Source organism: Anas acuta, unplaced genomic scaffold, assembly GCF_963932015.1.
Source record: "Anas acuta unplaced genomic scaffold, bAnaAcu1.1 SCAFFOLD_353, whole genome shotgun sequence".
NCBI classification, from domain to species: domain Eukaryota; kingdom Metazoa; phylum Chordata; class Aves; order Anseriformes; family Anatidae; genus Anas; species Anas acuta.
The window spans coordinates 589-15,235 of record NW_027076277.1 but is presented as its reverse complement, the minus strand read 5'-3'; the positions used below and the strand labels follow the sequence as shown (position 1 = coordinate 15,235).

At 59.8% G+C, this 14,647-nt stretch overlaps 2 protein-coding genes across 5 annotated transcripts; one reads left to right on the top strand and one right to left on the bottom strand.

The window, feature by feature from the left end:
- The first annotated feature begins 560 nt into the window (after positions 1–560).
- Positions 561–8,739, top strand: ZNF541 (zinc finger protein 541). 4 transcript variants are annotated; one of them, XM_068668771.1, is made up of 16 exons: positions 562–1,291; positions 2,100–2,327; positions 3,099–3,252; positions 3,521–4,169; positions 4,335–4,393; positions 4,736–4,832; positions 4,909–5,025; positions 5,135–5,462; positions 5,594–5,657; positions 5,731–5,873; positions 6,523–6,626; positions 6,838–6,913; positions 7,090–7,178; positions 7,532–7,672; positions 7,985–8,124; positions 8,197–8,739. In XM_068668771.1, exons 2-16 carry the CDS (start codon positions 2,198–2,200, stop codon positions 8,333–8,335), a joined length of 2,430 nt encoding a protein of 809 aa, XP_068524872.1. In that variant the 5' UTR covers positions 562–1,291; positions 2,100–2,197; the 3' UTR covers positions 8,336–8,739. The 4 variants fall into 4 exon arrangements, with proteins under 4 accessions (XP_068524873.1, XP_068524872.1, XP_068524871.1 ...); XM_068668770.1 differs by having other exon boundaries at positions 562–1,495; positions 1,745–2,327; XM_068668772.1 differs by having other exon boundaries at positions 561–2,327; positions 4,739–4,832.
- On the bottom strand, positions 8,694–13,889 carry LOC137849237 (E3 SUMO-protein ligase ZBED1-like). Its single transcript, XM_068668774.1, has 3 exons — positions 13,280–13,889; positions 13,017–13,151; positions 8,694–11,103 (listed from the first exon to the last, which is right to left on the bottom strand). The coding sequence occupies exons 2-3, from the start codon at positions 13,138–13,140 to the stop codon at positions 9,170–9,172; spliced, it is 2,058 nt and encodes a 685-aa protein (XP_068524875.1). The 5' UTR covers positions 13,141–13,151; positions 13,280–13,889; the 3' UTR covers positions 8,694–9,169.
- Positions 13,890–14,647: the final 758 nt, after the last annotated feature.

Here is a 14,647-nt window from a genome sequence, read left to right as displayed (position 1 = left end):
GGCATCGCTCGGGGGCTCGGCTCTCCCTGAGGGTGTCCTCCTGGAATTTGGGGTGTAAAATAAAGAAATTGGGGGTGTGAGGGGGGGGAAGGAGCTGTGCCCACCTCGGAGGTGTCGGTGCTTTGCTCACAGGGCTCCATGGGGGGGGTGTGAAGATGACCTGCAAGGCACCGGCCCCGTTTTAAGTGGAATAATCGACATTTTAATCAAATTTGATAGAAATTTGAGCAGAACCAGGCCTGACGGCTTCACCCCTGGTTACCTCCCTGCCCCCCCACCCCTTGCCTTAAACCTTCCCCTCACGGGGGGGCTCCTCAGACCTTTACCTCAAAGGGGGCCCTTCCTTTAAAGTTTTACTTCACATGGGACACCTTTCCTTAAGATTTTACCTCATGGGGGGGGCCTTAACCCCTTATTTCAATGTCAGGGGGCCTTTTTTAGGGCTTTACCCCATGGGGGGGCCTTAACCCTTTACCTCAAGGGGGGAATCCTGTAAGTTTTTACCTCAAGGGGGGGTCCCATAAATTTTTACCTCAAAGGGGGGTCCTTCTGTAATCCTTTACCTCAAGGGGGGGCTTTCAGCCCTTTACCTCAAAGGGGGGAGTCATTCCTTAAACTTTTACCTCATGAGGGAGCCCTTAGCCCTTTACCTCAACGGGGGGGGGGCTTCTATAACCCTTTACCTCAAGGAGGGAGAGAATTCCTTAATTTTTTACCTCAGGGGGGGTCCCTGAAGCTCTTACCTCAAAGGGGGGGGCCCTTCTTTAAACCTTTACCTCACGGGGCAGCCCTTACCCTTTACTTCAAGGGGGGGGCCCTCCCTTAACGCCTTATTTCAAACGGGAGACCCTTTTTTATGGCTTTATCCCAACGGGGGGGCTCTTTTCTTAGAATTTTACCTCACGTCGCCCCCCTCCTGAGGCGCAGGGCGGCGGAAGGGCCGCCCCCCATCCCCCCTGCCCGTCTCCAAGATGGCGCCGCTGCCTTCCCCTCCCGTCTTTTCCCGCCGCAGCCCCGTCACGTGACGCTGCGCGCAGGCGCCCTGCGGGCCGGCGGCACGAGGCGCGGCGCTCCCCCCCCCCCCCCACCGCCCCCTCCCACCCTGCGCATGCGCCAGCGCCGCGGGCGGGAACGGGCAGGGGGCGCGCGGCGACGGGTGGGGGCGGGGGAGGGGGGGGGCGGGCTCACGGGGAGGCCCCAATTAACTAATTAGGGGCTGGGGGGGGCGAGGTTACCTCAGGGAGAGCCCCCCGGTCCGAATTAGGGCTGTGGAGGGGGCACGCGGCGTTTTGTGGGGTTAGGGGGTATTTTTACCTCAGGGACAGCCCCAAAATCACTTTTTGTTGCCTCGGGAGGGGGGGCAAACGGTGTTTGTGGGGTTAGGAGAGGAATTTACCTCAGGAAAAGCCCGAAGTTCTGAATTATGTTCTTGGGAGGGCTTTTGTGGTGTTTTGTGGAGCTGGGAGAAGAATTTACCTCAGGAAAAGCCCCCTCAGTTGCTAATTGCATTCTTGGGAGGGGGCGTGTGGTGTTTTGTGGGGCTGGGGGCAAAGTTTACCTCAGGAAAAGCCCCCCAGTTCCTAATTACGTTATTGGGAGGGGTCACGCAGCGTTTGGTGGGGTTAGGAGCCACATTTACCTCAGGGAGAGCCCCCAAATTCGTATTTCTAGCCTTGGGAGGGGGGTTGTGTGGCATTTTTGTGGGGCTGGGAGAAGAATTTACCTCAGAAAAAGCTCCCCCCAGTTCCTAATTACATTATTGGGAGGGGTTATGTGGTGTTTTATGGGGATGGGAGAAGAATTTACCTCAGAAAAAGCCCCCCCAGTTCCCTAATTACATTACTGGGAGGGGGCGTGTGGTGTTTTGTGGGGCTGGGAGAAGAATTTACCTCAGAAAAAGCCCCCCCAGTTCCTAATTAGAACCCTGTTAGGGGGTAAATGGGGTATTTGTGGTGCTGGGAGCAGGTTTCCCTCATAAAAAGCCCCCCTAATTCCTGCTCCCAATCCCCCCTAGCCCCCAGCCCCATTTTCTCTGCCGTGGGGGGGTCCCAGTGTGTTTTTGGGGCCCCCTCAGCGCCGTGTCTCTCCCTTTTTTCCAGGTGGCGCGCAGGCAGCATGGAGCGGTGCCGCTTGGTTGAGGAGGGGGCTGCAAATTGGGAGCTGCCCCTGCCCGGCTTCCCCGAGGGTCCTGGGCTGGATGGGGGCGACGCCGACGGGACCTGTGCTGGCCTCAACGCCCCCCCGGACCCCCCCAGCAGAGCCCGGTGGTGCTCTGGAGGCCGAGCTGAGCGTGCTGTCCTTGTACCCGGCCGAGCCCCTGCAGCACGGTGAGTCTGCAGGCCCCCACGCTGCCCCCCCCCCAGGTGGTTTTGGGGTCGTTTTCCTGGAAATTGTGCCCATTCCTGCAGCCTGAGCCCCTCGGAGGTGCTGCTTTTACCCATCAGAGGGCACTCACGCTGCAGGAGATCGTGATTCCAACGCTTCCCTTCCACAGGAATTTTGTTTCCATCCCATTTTCTTAAAATTACACCCAAAATAGGAATACGTGCTGTTTTTTTTTTATATATATTAAGAGTCTTTGCAAGCTGCTCTCCAGCTGGCGGAGGGGAACTTGCAGGCATTAAGCTGACAGCTTCGCTAAACGCCTCGCAAACGTCTCCGTTAGCGGAGGGGGGGGGCGTTCTGCTTCATTCCACCCCGAATTGGCTCTGAAATGGGTGCAGCAGAACGGGCTCGGCCGTTTGGTGATAATTACACCGCAAACGGACCCAAAACCCTGCACTTTTGGTGCCTGGGAGACAAACCAAAGGAAGCCCCGTGGCTGATAGTGCTTGGATGGGAAAATGAGATTTCTAACGACCCAGGGCTGCGTTTTCCTGAGCTCGGGGATTAATTTTTAACATTTTCCCTCAGATTCTTGCTGCTCGGAGGGGATTTGGGGTTCTCCCCGCTGTGTCCTCACCCGGCTTCTGCTCTCACCACCATCCAAAGCCCCGGGGCCGGATCCTGGTGGGGTTGTTGAGTAAAAAGGAGGGTTTTGATGGCAGGAATGAGGAGGGAGCATAACTGGGGGGGTCTCTCTCCTTCTCCCTCTCCAGATCTCGTGCTCCCCGTGGCAGAGGACGCGCGGTGCCGCTGCGGCCGCCCTGGGACCTCGCCTCCAGCCCACGGTGGCCGTGGGGAGGCGTTGGGTGGCCAGCAGGGCCAGAGCTGCTGCCCTGGGTGCAGCGAGGAGCTCCGGCAGCACGACCGGTAGGTGGGCAGGGGGGCTTGGGGCCGTTCCCAAGGTGCCAGCAACAGATTTGGGCTCGGAGGGCGTCAATTTGGGCTCAGGAGGCGTCGATTTGGGCTGGAAGCGCCACGATTTGGGCTCAGAGCACCATGATTTGGGCTCAGAGCACCACGATTTGGGCTCAGAGCACCACGATTTGGGCAATTTGTGCTGTTTGTGCCCCAAAGTGTGAAGTGCATTTGTGCTGGGAACCCACACATGACGTGCACCCTCCCTGCCCCCCTCCAGAGCCCCCCGTGAGCCCCTCGCCCGCCCGGAGAGCGACCGCGACCGCCGCTCGCCGCGCCCCCACCGCTCGCTGCAGCACGGAGACCCCCGCGAGGCGCCGCCGGTGGCCACGTTCCTGCCCTGGGGCATCGCCAGCAGCTTCGTGACCCCCGCGGAGGGGGCCGGAGGTTGGGGTGCCCCCGGTAGGAGCGAGCTGGTGGGGGCTGCGGGTGACAGCAGGGAGCAGGAGCAGCAGCGCCAGCACAGCGCCGCTCCCCACGCCCCCTGCCCAGCACCACCGGGCGAGAGCATCAAATCCGAGGCTCCTGCTGCCAGCTCCCAGCCCCCCCAGCACCCTTGGGAGAGCCTCAGCCAGACCCCCCCGCAGCTCGCGGGCACCCCACGCCGCCTCCTGCCCCCCTCGGGCAAGCGGCCGGCGGCCGAGCCGCTGCGTGCCGTCTTCCAGCAGCTGCCCCGGCTGCAGGAGGCTCCGGCGGCCTCCTGGCAGCTCCTCGATGTGCCGGGGGGGCCCGGAGGGTCCCGGTGCCCCCCCGGTGCCCGCAAGCAGCCGGCGGTGTCCCCCAGCCAGGTGGCCATGGCCTCCTTCTCCTCACCCAGCCCCGCGCCGCCGGCGGAGAAGCGGCGCCTCACCATCTTCAACCGCATCCAGGTGGGTTCGGGGCGCAGCTCCCTGTTCCCGTGCTCCTTTTTGGGGCTTTTTGGGGCTTTTTGGTCCTCCTGGTGGGGCAGGGCTCGTCCACGAGTGCTCTGATGGTGTTGTTTTGGTGCTAAAAGCCCAGAAATGGTCAAACCAAGCTCGTTTCTCCGGCCGCAGGGTGGGAACATCTACAGGCTCAGCGCGGCGCTGGAGGAAGGCGGCCGGGTGGTGGCACGGTGAGCAGCTCGCGCTCAAGTTTTGAGGTTTTAACACCAAAATTTGGTGTTTGGGGGGCTCCTGAAGTGTTTCAACAGCTGGCCAGCCACGGTTCTCCTCCCATAGAGCTGAGATTCAGGCAGCATTTTCATCTGGCTCCCTTTAGGCTGCGCTAATTAATTAATTAATGAGGAGTTCGGGGTTCTGGGAAGCCAACAGCCCCAAAAAGCAGCTGCGGGGCAGGGCGGGGTGCTGACGCTGCTGGGGGGGCACCGGCTCTTATCCAGCAGGGAAACCCCAGGGGATGGCAGCCGAAATCCCCAAACTCAACCCCCCCCCCCTGTTCCTTCTGCCCCCTCCAGCAGCACAACGAGCGCCGTTCCCGCGGACGGCAGCCAGCTCGGCGGGGCCACCAAGGGCCTGGAGGGCCTCGTGTGCGGCCGGGGGGAGCAGCAGCAGGTGACGAGGGAAGGGCGGGGGGCTCCAAAACCCTGCTGAGGGTGGGTTCCCGGCCCTAAATCCCTCTTTTTTTCAGAGAACCTCGCTCGGCGTGGCGGGGACGGCGCAGACTGGGACCAGTGGCAGCCCCTCGGAGCCGGCGGTGCCCCCGCTGGTGATTCCCGTCTCCGTCCCCGTGTCAGCGGGGAGCCAGGTGGGTCCCGGGGCTCCCCAAAATCCCCTGGTGGCCTTAAATAACACAATTATGGGGGCTGGGGGGCTCCGTCCCCCCCCTTACAGACCTGACACACGTTTGGGGTCAGACCCCCAGCAGGGAGAGCGCAGCGTGGGAGCCACCGGGAGGCTCGCAGCCGGCGAGGAAGAGGAGGAGGAGGAAGAGGCGGCCGCTGCCCCAGCCCCTGCTCATCCCCCCGCTGCCCCCCGAGGTGCCCCCCGGGCTGGGGGGGCCCTTCCAGAGCAACCTGCGCTCCCCAGTCCTGCTGGTGGACCACCTGCTGCGGGAGCTGGTGCAGCGCTCGCCCTACACGCCGCCCCCCATGCTCAGCCCGCTGCGGGCAGGGTCCGGCCTCTACTTCAGCGCCGTCTGCTCGCCCTCCGGACACCCCCGGCAGCTGCTCAGCGCCGTGCTAGGTACCAAAAACCCCGATTTGTGTTAATCAGGCAGAAAAACGATTTTCTTTAATTTCTTGGAGGGCAAATCGTGAGGGAGGGGGGTCCCGGGGGACATCAGCCCCTCACCCCGTGCGTTTTGTGCCTCTCAGACCGCATGGACAGAGATTTCGGGCTGTGCCTTGTGGCAGACAGCGCCAAAATCAGCATCGAGCCGTGAGTCGGGGTGCTTTGGGGGGGCAACGGGGGGAGGAAGGGCTCGGTGAAGCTCCTCTTCCTCGCCCCCCAGCCACATCAACGTCGGGAGCCGCTTCCAGGCCGAGATCCCGGCCCTGCAGGAGCGGCTGCGGCCGGGCGGCGAGGAGCAGGCGGCGACGCTGGTCTGGAAGCCCTGGGGGGACATCGCCACCAACCGCGAGACTCAGGAGCGAGGTTTCTCCAAATTTTTTGCCTCTGAGGCCAAATTTTCCCCGTTCCCACAGCTTTTTGCCCGCTCGGGTTCCTTTTTGGGGTTCCACGCACGGGCGGCGCTCCCGGCAGCGGCACCGGGGCGCTGAGGCCGTCCGGTTCCTACGTGTGGCACCTCGGTTTGGATCTGGTTTGGAATCTGGATCTGGTTTGGATCTGAATCTGGTTTGAATCTGAATCTGCTCTGAATCTGGTTTGAATCTGCTCTGAATCTGGTTTGAATCTGGTTTGGATCTGAATCTGGTTTGAATCTGAATCTGGTTTAAATCTGCTCTGAATCTGAATCTGGTTTGAATCTGCTCTGAATCTGGTTTGAATCTGGTTTGGATCTGAATCTGGTTTGAATCTGAATCTGGTTTAAATCTGCTCTGAATCTGAATCTGGTTTGAATCTGGTTTGAATCTGCTCTGAATCTGGTTTGGATCTGAATCTGGTTTGGATCTGAATCTGGTTTGAATCTGAATCTGGTTTAAATCTGCTCTGAATCTGAATCTGGTTTGAATCTGCTCTGAATCTGCTCTGAATCTGGTTTGGATCTGAATCTGGTTTGAATCTGAATCTGCTCTGAATCTGGTTTGAATCTGGTTTGAATCTGCTCTGATTGTGCTCGCAGTGACGGCTCTGCTCAACATGGCGTGCTCCAGCGCCATGCCCGGGGGAGGAACCAACCTGGAGCTGGCCCTGCACTGCCTGCACGAGGCGCGAGGCAGCGTCCTGGTGAGGGACCGGGGGTCCTGGGGGGGGGGCTCGGGACCCCCAGGACCCTCCCGTGGCTCTGAGGGGGCGATGCTGGGGGCTGGGGGTGGGAGGGAGCAGCGGGAGCAGGGGGGCTCCCCCTGGGGTGGGTGTGGGGCGCCACAGGGCAGCCCCCAACGATGATTTGCCTCGGGGGGGGGGGGATCTGAAGGCCTCTGTCCCCCCCCCGCAGGAGGCCCTGGAGATGTTGCTGTTCGGGGGGCGCCAGAAGCCGGACTCCCACCCCCTGGCCAATTACCGCTACGCAGGTAAACGGAGCCCCCCCTGCTCCAAGGGGGTCGTTCCCGGGAGCTGTGGGGCTGTTAGCGAGCAGCAGACCCCGTGACATCATTTGGGTGACAATTTGACCTAATCTGGGACAATTTGGTGTATTTTGGGGGGAAATTCGGCTGCTAACGCCTTGCCTCCTGCTGCTCCTCGCCAGGTTCCGACAGCTGGACGCCCGCCGAGAGGCAGCAGTTCAAGAAGGCTTTCTGCCTGCACAGGAAGGATTTTCACCTCATCCAGAAAAAGGTAAAACCTCAAAAAAGGTAAAACCTCGAATTTGGGGCAGCCCCGGGACAAACCCGCGCTGCTCCCTCCTGGGCCCGGCGGCGTGGGAGGATTCCAAGGGGATGCTTCAACCCTGGCGGGGCTTAAATTCGGTAGCGAAGGCAGGAAGCAGCAGGGCTCTGCTCCAGATCATTCCTCCCCAAAATAATCATCCCCATCATCCGTGGTGCAAAAAGGTGTGGTTTGAACTCAAAGTCGAGAAAAAAGCCTGAATTTGTGATTTGTGACCCCGGGGATCCCCCAGAGGGGAAGGAAGGTGCCGGGGGAACGTCGCCTGCTGCTGCTCACGGGCTGTTCTGCTTCTCTCCTGTTAGATTCAGACTAAAAACGTGTCGCAGTGCGTTGAGTATTACTATATCTGGAAAAAAAAACTAAAGTTTGACCACGGTCGAGCTCACATAGTAGACAAAAAAGCCAGGAGAGACAAGGAGGAGGTGGAAGAGGCTGAAGAGAAGGTAGACGAGCTGGGGCTCGGCGCGAGGTTGCTGCTGCTCCTCTTTTTGGGGTGAAAAAGGGCTTTTTGTGTGCCGGGGGCTGGAAAATGCCTGCTGCTGGGCTTCCAGCCCTGCCCCTCGCCTCCAAGCAGCGTTGGTGTCGCTCCCCGTGCCTGAATTTCTTCCCCATTCCCTCAGGTTTTCAGCCCACTAACATGCTTTTCTCATTTTGGGGCTATTTAGAGAGTTTTCAGACCAATATTTTTAATTAACCCCCCCCTGCCCGCGTTCCTGGAGGGAAGGTGACGTTAATTAATGCCCTCGCGCCCGCAGCCCGCCAGCAGCCCGAGGAAGAGGCACCGCCTGCTGCCGAAGCAGAGGAGCTGTAGGAAGACGCCCCCCGACGCCGGGGGTCCCGGCGAGCCCCCCCAGGCCTCCGAGCGCCCCAGCTTCCCCTGCAGGGAGTGCGAGAGGTGGGTGGGCGCCCCCCGGCCCCGCGGTGACCGAGGGGGAGCCGTGACCAGCTCCTTTCCCCCCCCCCGCAGGGTTTTCGACAAGATCAAAGGCCGCAACGCCCACATGAAGCGGCACCGCCCGCCCGCAGAGCCCCTGCTGAGGATCCCCTGGCCCCTGCAGCACCTCCAAGGCCGGGCCGGGCCCTGGGAGGCCGTGATTTCGGAGTAGCCCCCCAGGAGGATTTCGGGACGAAAAGCCACGGCTTTGGGGCTGCGCGACTTTGGTTGAAAAGCTGATTTGGGGATTTTCTCAGCGTTTAGCAGCGGTTGGAGTTGGGATTGACTGAGGGACCTGCGAAGGAATCCAACGCCCCCCCCGGCACCGAGCTGTGCAGGCGCCTGCTAAATTCGGAGAGCCTGGCACCAATTTGGCATCGTGCGTGGGTGGGGGGGCGCTGCGCCCGCTGGGGGGCTGCGGGGTCGCTCCTGTACCGAGGGCAGAAGTTTTGGATCTGGGTGTGCTGGGCTCTGGTGTGGGGAGCTCGGGGTTTGGTTGTGTCGGTGGGAAATGGGTGGGACGCGGCGTTTAAAACCTGTTAAAATGTGTTTAATAACACGTTTTGCCCTAAAGCAGACCCGGCGCGCCGCCTTCCTTCTGCTTAGCTCGTTCAGGGGGGTTCTGGAGAGCAGCTCCGCGGGTTTTTGGGGTGCCCTCAACAAACCCTGCAGCCTCCCTCGCGTCACGCCTGCTTGGTGGCACCCCGAGCCGAGCGTGAGCATTCAGCCCCCGCTGGGTGAGGAGCAGGCGCCGAATTTCCTCCAAAATCCCCCTCCAAGGGCAGCAGCGGAGCTTTGGGACCTGTTTGGTGCGGAATTCACCATTTTTGCTGATTCTCCTTCCCTCCTCGGTGACGGAGCCGTCCTCAGCCGTTGTTGTGGCGCAGCAAGGACCAAGTGGAGCCCCCCAGCGCGGCACCTTCACAGCTCCCCCTGAGCCCCCTCCTCACCGCGGTGACCACCAAAAGGCACGGGCAGGACCGCGGAGAGACCCCCGGCGCGGCCGCTAGCGCGGGTCCCGCTGCGCGCTCCTCCCGGCCTCCAGCAGGTCCCGGTTGTGGTGCAGGAAGAGGATTTGGTGCAGCTCCTCGTGCGGCAGCGCGGCGCGGCGGTGCCTCAGGGCGCTGTCCCCGGTGGCGAAGGCTTGTTGCGGCGGCACGGCGGTGGCGGGCACGGCCAGGTAGCGGCGGCTGAGCCGCGCCAGGGCGGGGAAGCGGCGCTCGTTGCTCCGCCACCACAGCAGGGGGTCGGCGCTGCGCTTGCAGAGCGGCTCCACGAGGTAATTCTCCAGCTGCCGGTGGATCTCGGGCGTGCTCTCGGTGGGATCCTTGCCCAGCAGGATGTCGTACGCGCTGGGGGAGGGGGCGCCCTCCGTTTTGGCCCCCGAACCGGGCCCCCAGGGGTGGGTGCCGGGCGAGGGGGGGCAGTGGCCGAAGGTTTGTGACAGCAGCGCCTTGAGGCGGCCGTGCAGCTCGCTCCTCAGCGCGGGGCTCAGGAAGCGCAGCTCCTTGAAGCGCGGGTCCAGGAAGGAGGCGATGACGGCCGGGCTCTCCAGCAGCTTCTCCTCGTCCTCCAGCCCCCAGCGCCGCCTCAGCTCGGCGCGGATCCTGCCCACGGCCGCCGCCACGGCCGCGCCGGCCGCCTCCGCCTGCTGCCCGATGGCGGCGGCCACGCCGTGGACGCAGGGCATGAGGGCGGAGGCCGAGGCGTTGTGCTCCTCGCGCAGGAAGGCGGCGGCGATGCCCAGGGTCCTCAGCACCGCCACCAGCTCCTGCAGCAGCTTCCACTGGTGGTCGGCCAGCCCCGGCGGGGCCGCGGCGCCGCGCGGCTGCTCCTCCAGCACCGCCATCAGCGCCCACCTCAGCTCCAGGAGCCTCTCGCACATCTCCATGGTGCTCCCCCAGCATGAGCCCGTGTCCAGCACCAGTTTGCACTGGGATTTGTTCAGCGCCTCCAGTTTGCCGCTCAAGCAGCCGCCGGCTTTGGCGTCGTGCTGGAAGTAGCGCACGATGCCGCGGGCGCCGCTCAGCGCCTCCCGCACCGGCGGCACCTCCAGCCCGGCCTCCACGCAGCGCTGCAGGACGCGGGCGGCGCAGCCCAGCCCGGCCCAGCCGTGCGCCGCCGCCAGCTGCTCCCCGTCGTGCACCACGCAGAGCACGGCCTGGCTGCACACCCCAAATTCGGCCAGCACGGCGCGGAGCTGCTCCCCCAAATCCTCCTCGGCCTCGTCTTGGTGTGCTCGCCGCGTCTCCAGCAGGCACCGCGCGCGCCGCCACTCGGCGTCGATGAAGCTGGCGGAGACGCCGAGGTAGCGGTGGCCCGGCTGCGACACCCACGGCTCCAGGCACAGCACCAGGCCCGGCGCCGTCTGCAGGTAGCGCTCCAGCTGCCGCCGCGCCGCGCCGTAGCGGTGCCGCAGCATGCCGGCGAGCCGCGCCGGCGCCGGCAAGGCAAAACCCGGCTCCAGGTAGCCCAGGAGGAGCCCGAAGCCTTCATCCCGCACCACCGAGAGCGGCTGCAGGTCGCGGACGATCATCTCCAGCACCAGCTCCAGGATGGCCTCGCCGCGGGCGTCGCCGTGCCGGGGGCCGCTCTCCGCCGGCCGCGGCCGCTTGGCCTCATGGCCCTCGTGCTCGGCGCCGCGCTCGTCCCTGGGGGGCGCGTCGCGGATGCTGTGCTTCCTGGCCAGGTGCTCGCGCATGGTGGTGGTGCTGTTGTGGAAGGAGAGCTGCTTCTTGCACACCGCGCACTCCACGAAGGCGTCGCCCAGTTTGGTGTAGTAGTGCCACACCTTGGACTTGCGGCGGTCGGCGCCCAGCGCGCCCCCCGCGCCCTCCGGCCCCGCGCCCTTCTCACGGCGACGCCGTGACAATGACGACGACGACGCCGGGCACAGGGTGGCCGCCGCGCCGAAGGTGCCGAAGGTCAGCGGGGTGTCCTCTGGGGGCAAAGAGATAAAAGGGTTGAGAGGTCCGCTGGGGGGGAGCACAGAACAAAAAAATCAACATTTCTGAGGGCAAACGCTAAAAACTCAATATTTCTGAGGGCAAATGGAAAAAAACTCAACGTTTCCAAGGACAAATGGAAAAAACACAACGTTTCTGAGGGAAAACACTTAAAAACTCAACGTTTCAGAGACCAAACGCTAAAAACTCAACGTTTCTGAGGGCAAATGGTAAAAAACTCAACATTTCTGAGGATAAATGGGAAAAAAACTCAACATTTCTAAGGGCAAACACTAAAAACTCAACATTTCTGAGGACAAATGGAAAAAACATTTTTAAGGACAAATGGAAAAAAATCAATGTTTCTATAAGGACAAATGGAAAAAAACTCAACGTTTCCGAGGACAAATGGAAAAAAACTCAACATTTCTAAGGGCAAACACTAAAAACTCAACGTTTCAGAGACCAAACGCTAAAAACTCAACGTTTCTGAGGGCAAACGGAAAAAAAAATCAACATTTCTGAGGGCAAACGGAAAAAACATTTTTAAGGACAAATGGAAAAAAACATTTCTGAGGACAAATGCAAAAAACTCAACATTTCTGAGGATAAATGCAAAAAACTCAACGTTTCTGAGGATAAATGGAAAAAAATCAACGTTTCTGAGGACAAATGCTAAAAAACAACATTTCTGAGGGCAAATGCTAAAAAACTCAACATTTCTGAGGACAAACGGAAAAAACATTTTTAAGGACAAATGGAAAAAAATCAATGTTTCTAAGGACAAATGGAAAAAAAATCAACGTTTCTGAGGATAAATGGAAAAAACTCAACATTTCTAAGGGCAAACACTAAAAACTCAACGTTTCTGAGGACAAACGGAAAAAAACTCAACGTTTCTGAGGGCAAATGGAAAAAACTCAACATTTCTGAGGATAAATGGAAAAAAACTCAATGTTTCTGAGGGCAAATGGAAAAAAAACTCAACGTTTCTGAGGGCAAATGGAAAAATAACAACATTTCTGAGGATAAATGGAAAAAAAATCAACATTTCTGAGGATAAATGGGAAAAAAACTCAACATTTCTAAGGGCAAACACTAAAAACTCAACGTTTCTGAGGACAAATGGAAAAAACATTTTTAAGGACAAATGGAAAAAAACTCAACGTTTCTGAGGATAAATGGAAAAAATCAATGTTTCTGAGGACAAATGGAAAAAAAAAAAACAATGTTTTGCTGAAGACAAACGCAAAAAACCTCAACGTTCCTCTGAGGACAAATGCAAACGAAAAAACTCAACGCTTTTCTGAGGATAAGCACAAAAAAAAAAAAAAATCAACGTTTCTCCAAGGACAAACGCTAAAAACTCAACGTTTTTATGAGGATAAATGCAGAAAACTCAACGTTCCTCTGAGGAAAAATGCTAAAAAAAAAAAAAATCAACATTGTCCCCAGAGCAAACGTGACACCCACATCAACCAAAACCCAACGTTTATTTTGAGGACAAACAAACCAAAACACTCCACATTCCTCTGAGGACAAACGGCACCAACGTAAACCAAAAAAAATCAACATTCTTCTGAGGACAAACACGAGAAATTCAACATTCTTTTGACAACAAACACACCATGAACCAAAAACCAACATTCTGAGGACCAACACCAACCAAAAAACGTTATTCTGAGGACAAAACACACAAAAAATAAATGTTTCACTAATGTGAAGCAAAAATTCAACATTCTCTGAGGACAGATTTTTAAAAAAAAAAAAAAAATTCTGCTGAGGACCGACATAAACCAAAAAATTCAACTTTCCTCTAAGGACCGCCCACCCCCGCCTCCCACTCATCCCCCCTCCAGCACCTGGGCTCCCTTTTTTGGGGGAAATGAGCCCAAAACGGGCACGTACCGGGCGCGCTCTGCGGGTAGGGCTGTGGGGCGAGGGGCAGGGGCTCGTCAGCCCCCTCCTCCTTGGGCCGCGCCTCGGCCCCGTCCTCGGCCTTGGGGCGCCGCCGGCCGCTCGCCTCCGCCATCGCCTCCCGCCCTGGAATTGGGGGAGAAAACGTTAAAAACAGTAAAAAATGCTAAAAACAGTAAAAAATGTTAAAAACGTTAAAAATGTTAAAAAAGGTTAAAATGTTAAAAAGGCAGTGTGGAGCCCTGGGGTCGTACCCGGACAGCCGGAAGGCTTTGGCTCGTTAGCGGCTGGGTTCGTCAGCCGCTGGGTTAATTAGCCGCTGGGTTAATTAGCGGCTGGGTTCGTTAGCCGCTCGGCTCGTGAGCTGCTCCCCTTTCACCTGGAAGTGCTGCGGGCAGGGCTCCTCTCAAAAGTTCCCGCTGGGAAGGGAGGAAGGAGGCGGCCCCCGCCTCCGAGGGAGCCTGGCGGCGGGTTTTTTGGGGTGAATTCGGGCAGATTTGGGAAAATTCATGGGGGTTGGGGGAGGGGGGTGCAGGGGGGTGCTCGGTCGCTGCATCGCCGGCTCCCAGCCCTGTGCTGCGGCTCCTGGAAGGGGGGGGGGGGTGAGGTCAGGGGTGTGACGTCATCATGGTGGCCGTGACGTCATCACGGTGCTCATGATGTCATCAGGGTGGCCGTGACGTCATCACAGGAGCCGTGACATCATCACCGTGGTGGTGACGTCACCGCGCTGTCAGCTCCTGGCTGAGCCGAGCAGCTCCGTGCCCCCCCCCCTCACCTCCCAGCACCCCTTTTACTGCTTGGCTCCCGCCTCCCCTTTGGGTCAAAATCCCCATTTTTTATCATTTTTTATCATTTTTTATCATTTTTTATCATTTTCTAATTTTTTAAGGACAAAACAGCCAATTTTGGGTCTGCAGTGCCCATTTTTGCGCAGAATCCTCCACCCCCACCTGCGGAGCTCTCCCCCTTCCCCTCCCTCACCCCCCTCACCCCCCCCCCTTAATTACCCCCTTAATCACCCTTTAATTACCCACAATTCCCCTCCCCTCCCCTAGGGGGCGCCGCCCCCCTCCCCGCACCCGGAAGCGCCGCGGCCTCTCCCCGCCCCCTTTTCCCCCCTCCACGTGACCCAGGCGAGCAGCCAACGGGAGAGCGGCGGCGGGGGTCACGTGAAGAGGGGCGGCGTGGTCACGTGAGGGGGGGCGGCGGGGGTCACGTGAGGGAGGGGGCCGCCATGGAGGCGGGCGGGAAGGAGCGGGAGGCGCTGCAGCTCCTGGCCGAGGCCGAGCGCAAGGTGCGGGGGGCCAGCTCCTTCCTCGGAGGCCTCTTCGGGTGAGCGGGGGGGCGGGGGGGGAATTTGGGGGCTGGGGGGGGGGGCTGGGAGGGTGCTGGGGAGGGAGATGGGGGGGTATGGGGGGAGATGGGGGGGGTTGGGGGGGTATGGGGGGATTTGGGGGCCTTTGGGGGGGATTTGGGGGCCTTTGGGGGGGGTTTGGGGGGGCTGGGGGCCTTTAGGGGTCTTTAGGGGGGGTGTGGGGGGACTGGAAGGGGGTTTTTGGGGGGCTGGGGGGATTTGGGGGCCTTTGGGGGGGTTTGGGGGGGGCTGGGGGCCTTTAGGG

Excerpts from the sequence above, each read along its gene's own strand:
- ZNF541 (XM_068668771.1), top strand. The coding sequence starts at position 2,198 with ATGGGGGCGACGCCGACGGGACCTGTGCTGGCCTCAACGCCCCCCCGG. Across the intron at positions 2,328-3,098 it reads GGCCGAGCCCCTGCAGCACG|ATCTCGTGCTCCCCGTGGCA; the intron begins GTGAGTCTGCAG and ends CTCCCTCTCCAG. Across the intron at positions 7,673-7,984 it reads TGGAAGAGGCTGAAGAGAAG|CCCGCCAGCAGCCCGAGGAA; the intron begins GTAGACGAGCTG and ends TCGCGCCCGCAG.
- LOC137849237 (XM_068668774.1), bottom strand. The coding sequence starts at position 13,140 with ATGGCGGAGGCGAGCGGCCGGCGGCGCCCCAAGGCCGAGGACGGGGCC. Across the intron at positions 11,104-13,016 it reads CTACCCGCAGAGCGCGCCCG|AGGACACCCCGCTGACCTTC; the intron begins GTACGTGCCCGT and ends CTTTGCCCCCAG.